The following is a 15,067-nucleotide window of genomic DNA, read 5'->3' on the forward strand; positions in this document are numbered from 1 at the left end:
TCATTGTATGTGTCAGGTTCCTATAAGGTGTCAGGATGTCGCCGTCTATTTCTCCATTGAGGAGTGGGAGTATTTAGAAGGAAACAAAGATCTGTACAAGGACGTCATGATGGAGGTTCCCCAGCCCCTCACATCACCAGGTAATAGACAGGACTAAATACACACGGCCTATAATTATCTGTATGTAAAGAATAAATTCAGTCCTTGTATGTGTTTCCTCCAGTTCTATCCAGTAAGAGGACAACACCAGAGAGATGTCCCCGTCTTCTTCTTCCACAGGACTGTAAACGAGAGGATCCCAATGTTCTTCAGGATCATCAGGTAGATGGAGAGAAGGTGTCATGAGATCTCCCCTGTGATGTGTAGACGGCTGTGAGGGTCTTGTGCTCAGTTTTGGTTTATATACCAGTATTATATGTCTTATACTTAAAATCATAGTTTCACTTATATTCCATTGCTCCTCTGGTTTCCATGTGTAAATTAGAAAAAGTATGATCCCTCTACACTGTGACATCCCTTTGGCTGTATAACCAGGTCTAGGAAGACTTCTGGTGGTCCCAAACATCTTCCTTTTAAGGATTATGGAGACCACAGTGCGCTTATGAACCTTGAGTACTGCAGAAATTCTTTTGTAACCTTGGCCTGATCTGTACCTTGCCACAATTCTGTCTCTAAGCTTCCTGGCCAGTTCCTTTGACCTCATGATTCTCATTTGATCTGACATGCACTGTGAGCTGTGAGATCTTATATAGACAGGTGTGTGTCTTTACAAAGTCTTATCAGTTTAATTAAACACTGAACTCCAATGAAAGAGTAGAACTATCTCAAGGAGGATCACAAGGAAATGGACAGCATGTGACTTAATTATGAGTGTCTGAGCAAAGGGTCTGAATACTTATGACCATATGATATTTCAATTTTTCTTTTTTAATAAATGTGCAAAAATTTCTACATTTCTGTTTTTTTCAGTCAAGATGGGGTGCAGAGTGTATATTACTTAGTGAGAAAAAATGAACTTTTTTGAAGTTATCAAATGGCTGAAATGAAACAAAGAGTGAAAAATTTCAAGGGGTCTGAATACTTACCGTACCCACTGTATTTGTAGACAGTTATTAAGTTTCCTTTTAGCCTTCTTTTTTGCAAGATAAATATTCCGAAATCCTTTAATCGTTCCTCGTAGCACATATTTTGCAGTCCGTTCGCCATCCTGGTAGCTCTTCTCTGAACTTGCTCCCGCTTTTCAATTTTTTTTTATAAATGTAGTGCCCAGAATTGGACACAGTATTCTAAAAGAGATCTGACCAAGGAGGAGTAGACGAGAATAATTACTTGATGTGATCTAGACTCTATGCTTCTCTTAATACATCACAGAACTTGTGTAATGAGAACGGTGGAGATGGCAGGATTAGAGCTGATCATAGACGTGACTCCTCCATCTGTCTGTGACTTTTTACAATATTTGTTTCAGAGTGAAGATCTGACCCATATTAATACCACAGAGACATATGTGAGGGGTGATGAGCGGTGTAAAGAGGAGATTCCTACATATGACTACCCAGGTGAGTAGTATCCACTAAATGCAGAGAAGTCACAGATTCTTCTCAGTCAGTGTGGCTGCTTTATCGGTCATGTAGTCCGGCCAAATCACAATTGTGGAATCACCAGTTTTTCTCTAGACCACAAAATTCTCCTCCACCAAAACTTGTTCAAATGACTTTGGGCATTGAAAGCCCTTTTCTATGGGACTTACAAACTGAAAGATTCACCTACCTAAATTAGAAGATGCTGACCGTTACTTGCCCAGATCAGTAAAGTACAAACCCAAATTACACCATACGTAGAATGTGCTGAGAAAATCACTTGAAGAAAAGTATTATGTTGGGCCTGTAAGAGAAAGCGGAGGGTAATGATGCTGTTGGCTTCCTAGAACCCTGAGATATTGGATGAATCTACCTTCTCTCCCTTCTGTGCTGCTGAATGTGCTCATATGGTCCCTACAAGACCCAGGTCCAGTCTTTCTGGCCAAACTTCATTTTCATGATCGATAACATTAAATGTACAGTGACGGCCAAGTGTGAATTTTTGTACGATATCATGACAGTTTCCTATTATCCTGACTTTTCCGTTTCTTTTAAAACCGACTACTTTCAAACAAGATTGCGATAAACAATAAAAAAAAACATTAAACCTCTGCCATGATATATCTCTAAGCAGTGCATGGCTGATGGCTGTAGTATACATTTTTTCACACCTGCAGGAGATGTGTTGGCATGGCTCGAGCCCTGGTTTCGTGGAATCAGCCAACATCATAACTTACATTACGTTTTGGAGCCTAAGGAATTGTGATTACTGCACAATCTCTCCCAATATGGGAAGCAATAAATTAATTTCAGAACTCGGTAGCTCCAATGGTCCACCATAAATAAGTGCAACTCCAGTCTAGTGATGGAGCTCTACCCCCAAACATATGTTGTTGTTGGGGTTATAACATGTTTTTTTATTCTATATCTTTTTTACTAGTTTGTTTTGTATGGTAGTTTGATGGTGGTGGGATCAGACTGCCTCACTTATGTGAGTCTACAAGTACCTGGTAGCCTGCAAAAAAGGTCTCCATTACCTCTTCCAATGCCTCAGATCTAAATTTAAGACAACTCACCTCTGCACTATTATAAAAAGCTTTCTATGAATGTCTAATATTTCTTCTTAAAACTCATCTGCCAGAGAATATTGGCCCTTATGAAAGTTTAGATTGCCAATAGCCACCAAGCTACATACTCTAATTACCCAGAGAGTTTTCATCAGGATAAATAGGAAACTAATGGACCTCAGAAATTATTTTCCAACGTCTCCTGAATCTGACAATACCCTGTATATGGTTGTACTCTACTTTCTGTGCACATGGCAGGTTAAGAAAGGAAGGAGATACATTTAGGCTAGTTTTACACTAGCGTATGGCAGAGCTGCTGGCTTCCTCCGTGAAGCTCCGCCCACAGCTGAACCACCTCCGTGAAGCTCCGCCTACGTTGGCATGCGGCCTGCGTACCCTATCTTTAACATTAGGTACGCAGGCCATGCCGGTGTATGCGGATGCCTCCGCATGTGTCGTTTTGACGGTGCGACTACCGCAACAAAATGCAACTCATTGCGTTTAGCCGCAAATCGACGCATGCGGAGGCATTCGCATACATCGGCATGGCCTGCTTACCTAATGTTAAATATAGGGTACGCAGGCAGCATGCCGATATAGGCGGAACTGACCGGAGGACGTGCGGCCATGGGTGGAGCTTCACGGCAGAACTCCATCCCTCCGCAGCTCTGCCATACACTAGTGTGAAACTAGCCTTAGCTATCCGAACGCAGAACTTGCTGGAATAGTTTGCAGACACAATGTATTGGAAGCACTGTAGGTGATCACCTGGCAGATCAAAAGATGGCCACCACGAGAAGGCTTGGCACTATCTACTCCATTTTCCATATCCCAGGGATTGCCTTGCTCATCATCCTTTAACCACTCTACATAAATCTGGACTTACACACAAACCTCTAAGCTTGGGCCATGGTGTTACCTGCTATTCTGTGTGTCAGATGGTAATAATAGTCAGCTAGTTGGGTCAGAACCAGGAGGGCAGAGAAAGTACAAAATGAGAAGATGCAAGAGTAGTCAGTAAGCAGGCTGAGATCCCAATAGGAAACAAACACACTAGCAGGGAGCTGAGCACAGAGGACTGAATCAGAGGAAAACAAGGCTGTATCTGGCAGCTTGTGGGAATATGCTTCAAGTTTTACTAGGGTTTGGGGCTTTCCATTTGGCTTAAGCAGGTAGCAGATTGCTCCAGCTGGACAGCACACAAATCCATACTGACAGGCTGGAATGAACTACTGGTCTCAGACACCCTAATTTTAGGCTAGTTTCACATTTGCGCCGTTTTGCACAGCGTTTTGTGCGCACATAAAACGCATGCAAAAAACGCTTGTAAACGCTGCGATATTTTGTCGCATCAGCATGCGCATTACGAAAAACACAGCGTTTGTATGCGATTTCAAGCGTTTTTGCATGCGTTTGCGTTTTTTATGGATATGCTTTGTCTAGGTGTCACGTTTCACAGGAGGAAAATCCTTGCAAAATTCTTGAAACAGACTCCACCAATGGGACATCAGTGGGTAAAACGACCCATGCAACTATAGGCCGGTGAGTCTGACTTCTATACTAGGAAAGATCTTTGAACAAATTATTAAACAACATGTATGTAAGCACCTGGATAAGAATTAAGTGATTAAACAGAGTCAGCATGGGTTTGTAATTAATAAGTCATGTCAGACTAATTTAATTTCCTTCTATAACAGAATCACTGATTGGGTGGATCAGGGAAATGCTGTAGATATAGTATATGTTGACTTTAGCAAAGCATTTGACAAAGTATCTCACACAATCCTTATTGAAAAAATGACTAAGTATGGAATGGACAAGGCAACTGTTAGGTGGATTCAAAACTGGCTTAGTGATAGGACCCAAAGAGTGGTCGTAAATGGCTGCACATCCAGTTGGAAGAATGTCTCAAGTGGGGTACCACAGGGCTTTGTCCTGGGCCCTGTATTGTTCAACATCTTTATCAATGATTTAGATGAAGGAATTGAGGGTAAACTGATTAAATTTGCTGATGACACAAAGCTAGGAGGGATAGCTAATACTAGAGAGGAGAGAGAGAGAGGATTCAAAAAGATATAAATAAACTGGAGCAGTGGGCAGCAACTAACAGAATGGTTTTTAACAGGGAAAAATGCAAAGTACTACTTCTGGGCAAGAAAAATGAAAAAAGCATATACAGAATAGGAGAAATAGGGCTATGCAACAGCACATGTGACAAAGACTTAGGTATACTAATAGATCACAGACTGAATATGAGTCAACAGTGTGATGCAGCAGCAAAAAAGGCAAATGCAATTCTAGGTTGTATTAACAGAAGCATACAGTCTAGATCACGTGAAGTCATTATTGCCCTCTACTCCTCTTTGGTCAGACCTCAACTGGAATACTGTGTCCAGTTCTGAGCACCACATTTTAAAAAAGACATCAACAAACTGGCTCAAGTTCAGAAAAGAGCGACCAGAATGGTGACCGGTCTGCAAACCCTGTCTTATGAGGAAAGGTTGCAGGATTTGGGAATGTTTAGCTTGCAAAAGAGAAGACTGAGAGGAGACTTAATAACTGTCTACAAATATCTCAAGGGCTGTCACATTGTAGAAGGATCATCTTTTTTCTCATTTGCACCAGGAAAGACTAGAAGCAATAGAATGAAACTTAATGGGAGGAGACACAGATTAGATATTAGAAAAAACTTTTGGACAGTTAGAGTGATCAGTGAGTGGAACAAGCTGCAACAAGAGGTGGTGAGTTTTCCTTCAATAGAAGTCTTCAAACAGAGGCTGGACAGACATCTGTCTGGGATGATTTATTGAATCCTGCTTTGAGCAGGGGGTTGGACCAGATGGCCCAGGAGGTCCCTTCCAACTCTACAATTCTATAATTCCACTTCCAGTACCGGATTGGAATATCCACCTTGTCGGGAATTGTTGCGGACACCTGCCGGGCTTTGTGGGACGTTCTCTGTCCAGAATTTATGCCCACCGCCGAAAAGTGGATTGAAATAGCTGACAAATTCTGGACAGTCTGCAATTTCCCCAGCGGTGGATGGGAAACACATCCGGATAATCAAACCCAAAAGAAGTGGATCAGTGTAATACAACTACAAAAAGTACTTTTCCAGGTCACCACCTGACAGCACACAGGAGGACATCCTTCTTATCCTTAGTGGGACAGGAAACCACGAGAGTTCAAAAGGATCCTCCCCCTACCACCCTTCAGTGTTTTTTTCCTGTCCCACTGTGGATAGGAACGACGAGAGGAAGATACGTCCGCTCTGCGCAGATGGTTAGGATCGGGGGCCCAGCCTTTCCCTTCCTACCTCAAAAATTCTGCAGCTGACACCCGGCACAGGGTCCCTCAGCCCATCCAGTGTAGTGCTGCTCCTGGAGACGGGGTCACTTCCTCTCGACGGGGGCTCTCGACCCCGGACGCCGCCGCCACCACCGATATACGGGTACCGGGGCCGCCTCTATGGAGTCCACTGGCCCTACAAGTGGACCCCAGCAGAGGATCGCTGCACCTCTCTCCCCTCCGTGGGACGCGGCATGCCAGGATCGCGCCATGCCCGGGACCAGGATGCGTCACTTCCGGCCGCATCATCCAGGCCGGGGTGCGCGCGTCAGCCAGGCCAGGGCGTCATTTCCGGTCGCATCATCAAATGCGACCGCCCGGCGTTACAGGCGTTGCCGGCACCATCTGAGAAGGGGGGCATTTTTCGGGCAGTGGATCGGATCGGCAGCGCGGCAGGAGCAGGAGGAAGGACAGCAACGGTACGCCCGCGGCCACTTTCACGTTCCGGTGTCTCCACAGGCAAGCAGCCACAGTAAGCCTCTCTATCCAGGATGGAGGGCCAGGCAAAGACGGAGACGGGAGCAGAGAGCCAGGGTCACGTGAGTAGCCTCAAATGAGGTCATGGCAGGGCCCCAGTAAGGCAGACCCCACAGAACACTTATTTTATGTGTTCCGGGGGAACCTCCACCTCAGAGAGAAAGGAGCCCAGGAGGAAGGATAAGAAGTGTCCAGTTTGCTCTAAGAAGCTAAAGGACACGTTGCAAAAGACCCTCTGCGATGCATGCACAAAACGCATAATGGGGGAGGAACAGGATACGCTCATGTCTAACATGATAGCAATAATTGGAGAGGAAGTACAGGCTTCGGTATCCGGCCTAGCCATGTCCCAGACCCCGCAGGTGAACCCCCAGGCATCCAGAAAGAGGCAGAGGGAGTCGGACACGTCTTTCGAAGACATCCTGTCCGAATCAGACACAGAGGAGGAGGAGATCAGAGAGCACCCAGAAAGGGGGAGGAAATATCTCTTTTCATCCGGCGATACGGATGAGCTGTTGGGGGCAGTGCGGCAGACTATGCAGATTGAGGAACCCCCGACTACCCTCTCAACACAGGATGAAATGTTCGGGGGGTTGCGCTTCCAGACTTCGCTGGACTTCCCAGTAAGCACCCATATACGTGCAATGATATTAGACGAATGGGAGGAAGCAGAGAAGAGATTGACTATCCCCCGAGACTTCAGGCTTTGCCTGCCGTTTGACCCAGAGGAGGTCAAGGTCTGGGAAGAGGTCCCTAAAATCGATATCCCAGTGGCAAAAGTATCAAAAAAGACAGCCCTTCCGTTCGAGGACTCCTTAAGCTTAAAGGAGCCCTTAGATCGGAAACCAGACGGGCTGTTAAAGAGGGCCTGGGAGAGTTCAGTAGCGGTCATAAAAACAAATATAGCTGCGACACCAGTGGCACGCTCCATGAATCTATGGATAGAGGATTTGGAGGAGCACCTGTCGGATAGAACTCCGAGAGAAACCATTCTGAAATCCCTTCCCTTGCTAAAATTAGCTACGGGGTTTTTGGCTGACGCCTCAGCAGTCCGTTAGCTTCACGGCCAGAAGCCAATCCTTGTCCAACACAGCCAGAAGGGCTATCTGGCTTAAAAGTTGGTCAGGTGATATGCAGTCAAAGAATAAACTGTGCTCAATTCCCTTCTCGGGGGGGAGAGTATTCGGGCCCGTGCTTGATGATATCTTAGAGAAAGCGTCAGATGGAAAAAAGGGGTTCCCTGAAGAGAAACGTAGAAAGTATCAGCCCTTTCGTAGACCCCGTTACAACGAGAGAACGGACTACAGAGGGAAGGGGAAGTCAGGTCGATGGAGCTACCCCAAAGGGGGCGAGGGTAGAAATAGGAGCAGAGATACCATCTTCTCCTGCCCAGGGTCTAGCTCCCGGAAAAAAATGACGCCACCAGAGTAGGCGATTGTTCAAGTTCAGGGGAGAATGGCAGTAGGTCACCACCAGCCCCTGGGTACTACAGGTCATTTCTCAACGGTACAGGATAGAATTCAACTCCCTACCCCCGAACAGGTTCTTAGTGACCAGCTCACAGCTCTGTCCGACTTCCCCCATGTGGTTGGATATCCAGGACCTCCTAGAAATGGAGGCAATAGTGCCAGTACCCGCGCAAGAAGAAGGGAGAGGACACTACTCAAGCCTCTTCGCAATAAAAAAAACCATCGGGGGAGACCAGAACCATAATAAATCTCAAGCCCCTAAACAAGTGGGTAGCATACAAACGCTTCAAGATGGAATCAATAAGATCCACGATTCCGTTGCTGGGAAAAGCGGTGGTAATGTGCACGCTTGATCTAAAAAGCGCGTACTACCACGTCCCCATTCACCCAGACCACCAAAAATATCTCAGGTTTGCGGTCGAAAAGGAGGGCAGGATACACCACTACCAGTTTCGCTGCCTCCCCTTCAGCCTAGCTTCAGCCCCAAGAGTCTTCACAAAGTTAATGGTAGAAGTAGTGGCCTACCTAAGAGCCCGAAACATCACGGTGGTCCCGTACTTAGACGACTTCTTAATAATAGCAGATTCAGCAGCCCATCTCAGAGTCGACTGTCAGTCCTCGATCTCCACGCTGCAGAGGTTGGGTTGGATCATAAATTGGTCAAAATCAAATCTCATACCCAAGCCCAGAATAACATTTTTGGGGGTCATGTTGGACTCGGAAAGAAGAATGTCCTATCTCCCAGAGGAAAAGCAGACCAGCATGCCAAGGAAGATTCGTCAGTTCTTAAAGAACCGGGTATCGATCAGGGACGCAATGAGGATCCTGGGGCTGATAACTTCGTGCATTTCCTGTGTCAGATGTAGTCAATTCCGCTCCTGCAAACTACAACGGGCAATCCTAGCATCCTGGGACAGAAGGCAGGACTCACTGGACAAGAAAATACAGTTAATCCCCCGGGTCAGAAGGTCGCTGCTGTGGTGGACCGTCCCGAGAAACCTAAAACCGGTGTCTCATGGATTCACTCTCCAGAAATCGTAGTAACCACGGACTCGAGTCTGTATGGCTGGGGTGGACACGTCGGAGGAGAGTACTACCAGGGGCAATGGAGTCCGGAGGACAGCAACAGGTCCTCCAACTTCAGAGAACTACATGCGGTCTGGAAGGTACTACTCGTCGCCTGGTCTCGGGTGAAGAACAAGCACGTCAAAATACTGTCAGACAATACCACGACAGTAGCCTTTCTCTGCCACCAGGGCGGACCAAGACGCCAGCACTACAAGGCTTAGCAGAACAGATCTTCAGGTGGGCGGAAAGAGAGGTCCTCTCAATCTCAGCAGTACATCTGGAAGGCACCAGGAACCAAGTTGCGGACTTCCTCAGCTGAAGAAGAATAACCGCAACAGATTGGGAACTCAACGACGAGGTGTTCAGCAGCCTGTGCAACCTTTGGGGACAACCGGAAATAGACCTGTTTGTGGACAAAGGGAACACAAAAGGTCAAAGCCTTCTACTCCCTGAAGCCTGCGGGAAACCCGACTGGGATAGACACTCTATCACAGTCCTGGAACAGAGGCCTGTTGTACGCCTTCCCGCCTCTAGCTCTCATTCCACGGGTTCTCAGGAAGGTCTACGAGGACAGAGCCAGGGTCATATTGGTGGTCCCCTATTGGCCAAGAAGAAGTTGGTTTCCTCTACTCAGGAAGATATCACGGGAAAATCCTATTCTCCTGCCAAAAAGAAAAGACCTCCTTCACCAGGGTCCGGTCTTCCACCAAAGGCCAGAAGTGCTCAAGTTATCAGCCTGGATCCTGAGCGGCAGGTCCTAAGAGCAAGGGGTCTATCGGACGAAGTCATATCTACTCTACATGCAAGTAGGAAGCCTGTGACCGCAGCAATATATAACAAGATCTGGAAAAAATTTTGCAGCTTTTGTGGCGAGGCGACAGTCGAAACTGACCAACCCCACATCCCGAAGATCCTTGATTTCTTGCAGGCAGGGTTCGAAAAGGGCCTTAGACCCAGCACTCTGAGAGTACAGATTGCAGCCTTAAGCGTGTTCTACGACACAACCCTATCATCACCCCCTTGGATAGCCCGGTTTTCAAGGGCTGTGCAGAGGCTTAAACCCTTGATAAGAAAGACCGTCCCTCCTTGGGACCTTAACCTAGTCCTTAACGCGCTATATAGACAGCCATACCAGCTAGGGGTAGAAATAAGTATCAGTAACCTCTCTCTGAAGACGGCTTTCATAATGGCAGTTACGACAGCTAAAATACTAGGGGAACTTCAGGCCCTATCGGCCCAAGATCCCTACTTACAAATATTCGACGACCGGTTAGTCCTAAAACTCGACCCGGCTTTTCTCCCCAAGGTTGTCTCAGACTTGAACATGAATCAGGAGGTAGTGCTCCCCTCATTTTGCCAGTTCCCTAAAAATAGCAAGGAGAAAGCTTACCATAACCTGGATGTCAGGGAAACTGTGCTCAGGTACCTGGACGCAACCAGGCCCTGGAGGTAGGATAATGATCTCTTTGTCCAGTACAGTGGCCCTAATAAGAGGAAGAAGGCATCGAAATCCACAATAGCAAGGTGGATTAAAGCCATTATTAGCGCAACGTACAGAGCACAGGGTCAAAGCCCCCCATGGAGCCTTAGAGCCCACTCAACTAGAGCCATGGCCGCATCATGGGCAGAGAGGGGGGGAGCCTCGGCAGAACAGATCTGCAGAGCAGCATCTTGGGCCAGTCTCTGTATGTTCTCTAAACACTGTAAAATAGACGTGGCCTCCACACAACTAGCGTTTGGGAGAAAAGTGCTCCACGCAGTAGTCCCACCCTAGGACCAATATGCTTTGGTACTACTCCAGTGTGCTGTCAGGTGGTGACCTGGAAAATGGTAATTAGACCTACTGGTAATTGTGTTTCCAGGAATCCATCCTGACAGCACTATTAGTTCCCTCCCGACAAACACGTCCATACAACTGTGATGTAACATGTGTATGAAAAATGTTGACTTAAATAAAGTTTATGTTTTGCATCCATCCAGAGGTGTTACTTTGTGAAATCACTGAAGGGTGAGGATCCTTTTGAACTCTCGTGGTTTCCTGTCCCACTACGGATAAGAAGGACGTCCTCCAGTGTGCTGTCAGGATGGATTCCTGGAAACACAATTACCGGTAGGTCTAATTACCGTTTTCTACAGTACTCATGGCCTGACTCCCAGGCTTTTAAGAACTTGGACATGGGCCGGAGGTTGTATGGCAACCATTTCAATTTCCTCATGCCACGGCCTCTTCCCCACACTGAACGTCCGCCACAGCCATTTGTAATGGTTGGGGATGAGGATTATCAAATGTGCCCAAACCTGCTGAAACCCTACTCCAGCCGGGACTTGGACCACACCAATAAAATCTGACCAGGACTAGAAGAACTGTAGAGTGTGCCTTTGGTATTCTTGCTTCCAGATGGCGCATTCTCAGCACAGCCACTAAACTGAAGCTGGAAACAGTGGATGAGGTAGAGAAGGCGTCTGTAGTTCTTCATAATTTTGTGATGGCTATAGAGCACCCTAACTTTGAATTAGATGATGCGGCTCCAAACCCATTGCCTTAATTCAATCAGCACCCTCTCAGGTCAGCTGTTGAAGTTGGCTAAATGAGGGACCAATTTGCGGCCTACTTTATCTCAGATGTAAGATGGGTGGAATGGCAAGATCAAATGGTGTAAAAAATTTTCTTGTGTGTACTGTATGTTAATAAAAAACCTGTTTTGATACCTGTACCGAGTGCACTCTGTTTTTATACACTCCAATACAATAATCAACTGCCCAGGTGTACCAGTGAATTCATGATGCTGTGTTTTGTGCATCATGAATTTACTAGTACTCCTGACCAGGTGACTATACATGCACACACACAAGTTGTATGACTTTTATCATCTCTACAGTTTGTGTTCAATTTTCAGCGACGGTGGAGATAATACAACTAATATTTGTGTCACCAGGCCTGATGTTACAAATAGTGATTTGGGGATGCACTAGCATCACTCACTCTTTATGACACCTGACCATGTGAGTATAAATATTATTTGTAGTATCACCACTGTGGCTTGAGTTTGAACGTAGACTGGAGAGATAATAAAGTTTATACAACTTCTACAATACCCAGGCCTGGTGTCATGCTGAAGTGAGGGCGCCAAAAATAACGCATCCTGACTTCAGAATGTTATCACACATGGGCAGGTGAATACACATATGAGTTAAACTGCAGCATCGCTCCAGTCTGTGTGCAATAGATAATGCAGACTGAAGTGACGCTGCAGGTTAACTCATATGTGTATTCACCTGCCCAGGTGTGATAAATAGTTATGATACGAGGCCAGGGTATTGTAGATATGACATGTATTTTCCCCATCATATTCTCAGTTTATTCACCACGCACTGAATAGAGGATGTGGTTAATTACAAGGTATATCTAGAATCCCCTTGCCTTGTGTCACAAAAAGTGAATTGATGATGGTAAAAACACACCATCCTCAGTTAACTTTTTATGATACCTGGCAAGGTAACAATAGATATGCTTTGCAATCAACCCCACCCTCTATTCAGTCTGTGCAATATTAGCAGATTGAAGATGGTGAAAATACAAGTCATATATTTGTGCTTTTGACTACACATATCTCCAGGAATGACACAAGACACTTGTGTCAGTAATGGGGCTATGTGGTGGCAAAAACACAAAGTGTACGGTGCAGTGTGTGTACGGCGGCGAAAGACTCAGTAACCAAACAGGATTATGGTAAACATTTATTTTAAAATAAAAAAAAGTTTATTGGGAATGATGGTTCGGGGAAGATGGTGGCACTTTGGGGGTGTGGAGAGACGAGGAACGGCTGGAAGGCGAGGAAGGGGTTCTAGGGGAAGGGGCGATGAAAGTAGTGCGGGAAAGAAGCTCAGGGATGGAGCTGGAGGCAGGGTGAGACACATTAGGAGGAGAGGGGGAAGGGAGAGACAAAGTCTTTGGTCTTTTTTTTTTCTTGGGTCTTGGAGTGTCCAGCCTGACCCGCTTGGCACTGTGTGACCGCCTTAAAGTGCTTGACCGCCTGGAGCTGGTGCACCTTGGCCTTGTTTCGAAATAGAGGGAATGCGGGTCACCCCCCAGATGCTGATGCTCTGTGGTGGTGGTGGTGCTCCTAAAATGAGGAGTGTTGGCGGTGCTCCTTGAAGGAGAAGTGGCGTTTTCTCCTAGGAGGAGTGCTGGCGGTGCTCCTAGCAGGATGAGGAGTGGTGACATTGCTCCTAGCAGGATGAGGAGTGGTGGTGGTGCTCCTAGATGGAGAAGTGGTGGCGGTGCTCCTAGCAGGATGAGGAGTGGTGGCGGTGCTCCTAGATGCAGAAGTGGTGTCAGTGCTCCTAGCAGGATGAGGAGTGGTGGCGGTGCTCCTAGAAGGAGAAGTGGTGGTGGTGCTCCTAGCAGGAGAATAGGTGGCGGTGCTCCACGCAGGTGGGCCGGTGGCGGTGTTGGTGCTCCTAGGAGGAGTGGTGGCGGTGCTCCTAGCAGGAGAATAGGCGGCGATGCTCCAAGACGGTGGTGCGGTGGCGGTGCTCCAAGCAGGTGGATCGGTGGCAGTAGTGGTGCTCCAGACAGGAGCAACGCTTACCATGGTGGTTGCGGGGGAGTGTCCAGCAGCACTCAGACTTGGGGTGGTGTAGTGGTGTCCGGCTTGGCTTGGAATACAGGTGGCCGTGCAGTGGTATGCAGCAGAAGTCGGTATTGTGGTGAAGCGAGTCAGTGGTGGCACAGTTGGAAATGACACCACTGACTGCTGCACGTACTGATTCTGCTGCATAGCCTGCAAGTAAGCAGTGTTGCAGGCCTGCATCACATTCAGCTGTTGATCAGGATTAAGGTGTTCCGCCATGGCCCATTCAATTTTGTTGAAAAAATGGTGCGCTGGTCTGTTGAGGTCGGCCTCCAGACGGTCAAGGCAACTGTCGACAGAGTGGAAGCGGTGGTCCATGTGGTTAAAACCACATTCCATGAGGGCAAAAGCGCTTTCCACTCTGTCTGACAGCGCCTTGAGGCTGTTCTGAAAGGCCGTGCTCAAGTACATGAACTTGGGCATGACATTCCTGTCCAAGGCCCTCTGCCGCTGGCGGGAAGTGCCCGCAAAACCAGTGGCAGAGACCTGTGACAGGGGAAGACCTGACATACCAGCTTCCTGATCTCCAGTTGTCTGTGTTGCCGACCTGCCAGCTGCTTCCTGGCTGTCGGATGGCTGGGACGGTTCCAAGGTCATTCGATGAAGGTCCGCTCCAGGGACAGGTTGCAGGGTGCTGCTCCAGGTGCTGTGAAAAGAAAAGAAAAACATTAGTATCATGCATTTACAAGTGCCAACTGGTGTGGAATAGAAAATCACAGAGTAAAAAAAAATACAATACAAAATACTTACGCTCTGCTGGCAAGGACCGGTCTTAGGAATGGCAACTCCCGATGATAACGGTGTTTTCTTCTGGTCCTTGCCGCTGAACCACTTGGAACCTGGCCCTCATCACGAACATCCTTGTTGAAGCGGTCCTTCGTCGAGCGCTAATGGGTTCTGACTTTTTTCACTGTGGGAAAAACAAAGAAAAAAAATTATACAATGCACTAATGGCAAAATCTCTATCATCACACACCTAAGTAAACATGGCAAACAGTCAATGCGGCATCACAAAACAATTCAATAGGCAATGCACTCACTGTTGACCATGATAACACAAATGTGTTTCATGCTAGAATATATCTAGCTTGAAACACAATTCTGTCATCATGCCCAAGAGACAATGCGGCATCACAAAACAATTCAATAGACAATGCACTGATTGTTCACCATGATAACACAATTGTGTTTCATGCTAGAATATATCTAGACACACACCTGTGTCATCATGAACAATAGTCATAGTCACTGCAGCATCACAGAGCATTGAAATACTAAACTCCATGTGTCACTTTGAGAAGCGGTGTTCCAGTCATCCATCAGCGCTGTGGCCACCTCATTCCAGAGCTGCCAGGTCACCACCTTGTCCGCGTGCTGCTGGTCATGGCTGTCCCACAATGGGACACGCTCCTGGACCAGGTGGA

At 47.0% G+C, this 15,067-nt stretch overlaps 1 protein-coding gene across 1 annotated transcript in view; it reads left to right on the plus strand.

Annotated features, from left to right (window-relative positions):
- The window catches only part of LOC141047311 (uncharacterized), a 75,434-nt gene that overhangs the window by 46,441 nt on the left and 13,926 nt on the right, over positions 1 to 15,067 (plus strand). Inside the window, exons 4-6 of the mRNA XM_073542371.1 lie at positions 17 to 140; positions 224 to 321; positions 1,469 to 1,559. Coding sequence (XP_073398472.1) covers positions 17 to 140; positions 224 to 321; positions 1,469 to 1,559 — 313 coding nt within the window. The remainder of the gene's footprint in view (positions 1 to 16; positions 141 to 223; positions 322 to 1,468; positions 1,560 to 15,067) is intronic.

The sequence above is a fragment of the Dendrobates tinctorius genome, unplaced genomic scaffold, assembly GCF_039654945.1.
Source record: "Dendrobates tinctorius isolate UK_male_01 unplaced genomic scaffold, ASM3965494v1 ptg000126l, whole genome shotgun sequence".
Lineage (NCBI taxonomy): Eukaryota > Metazoa > Chordata > Amphibia > Anura > Dendrobatidae > Dendrobates > Dendrobates tinctorius.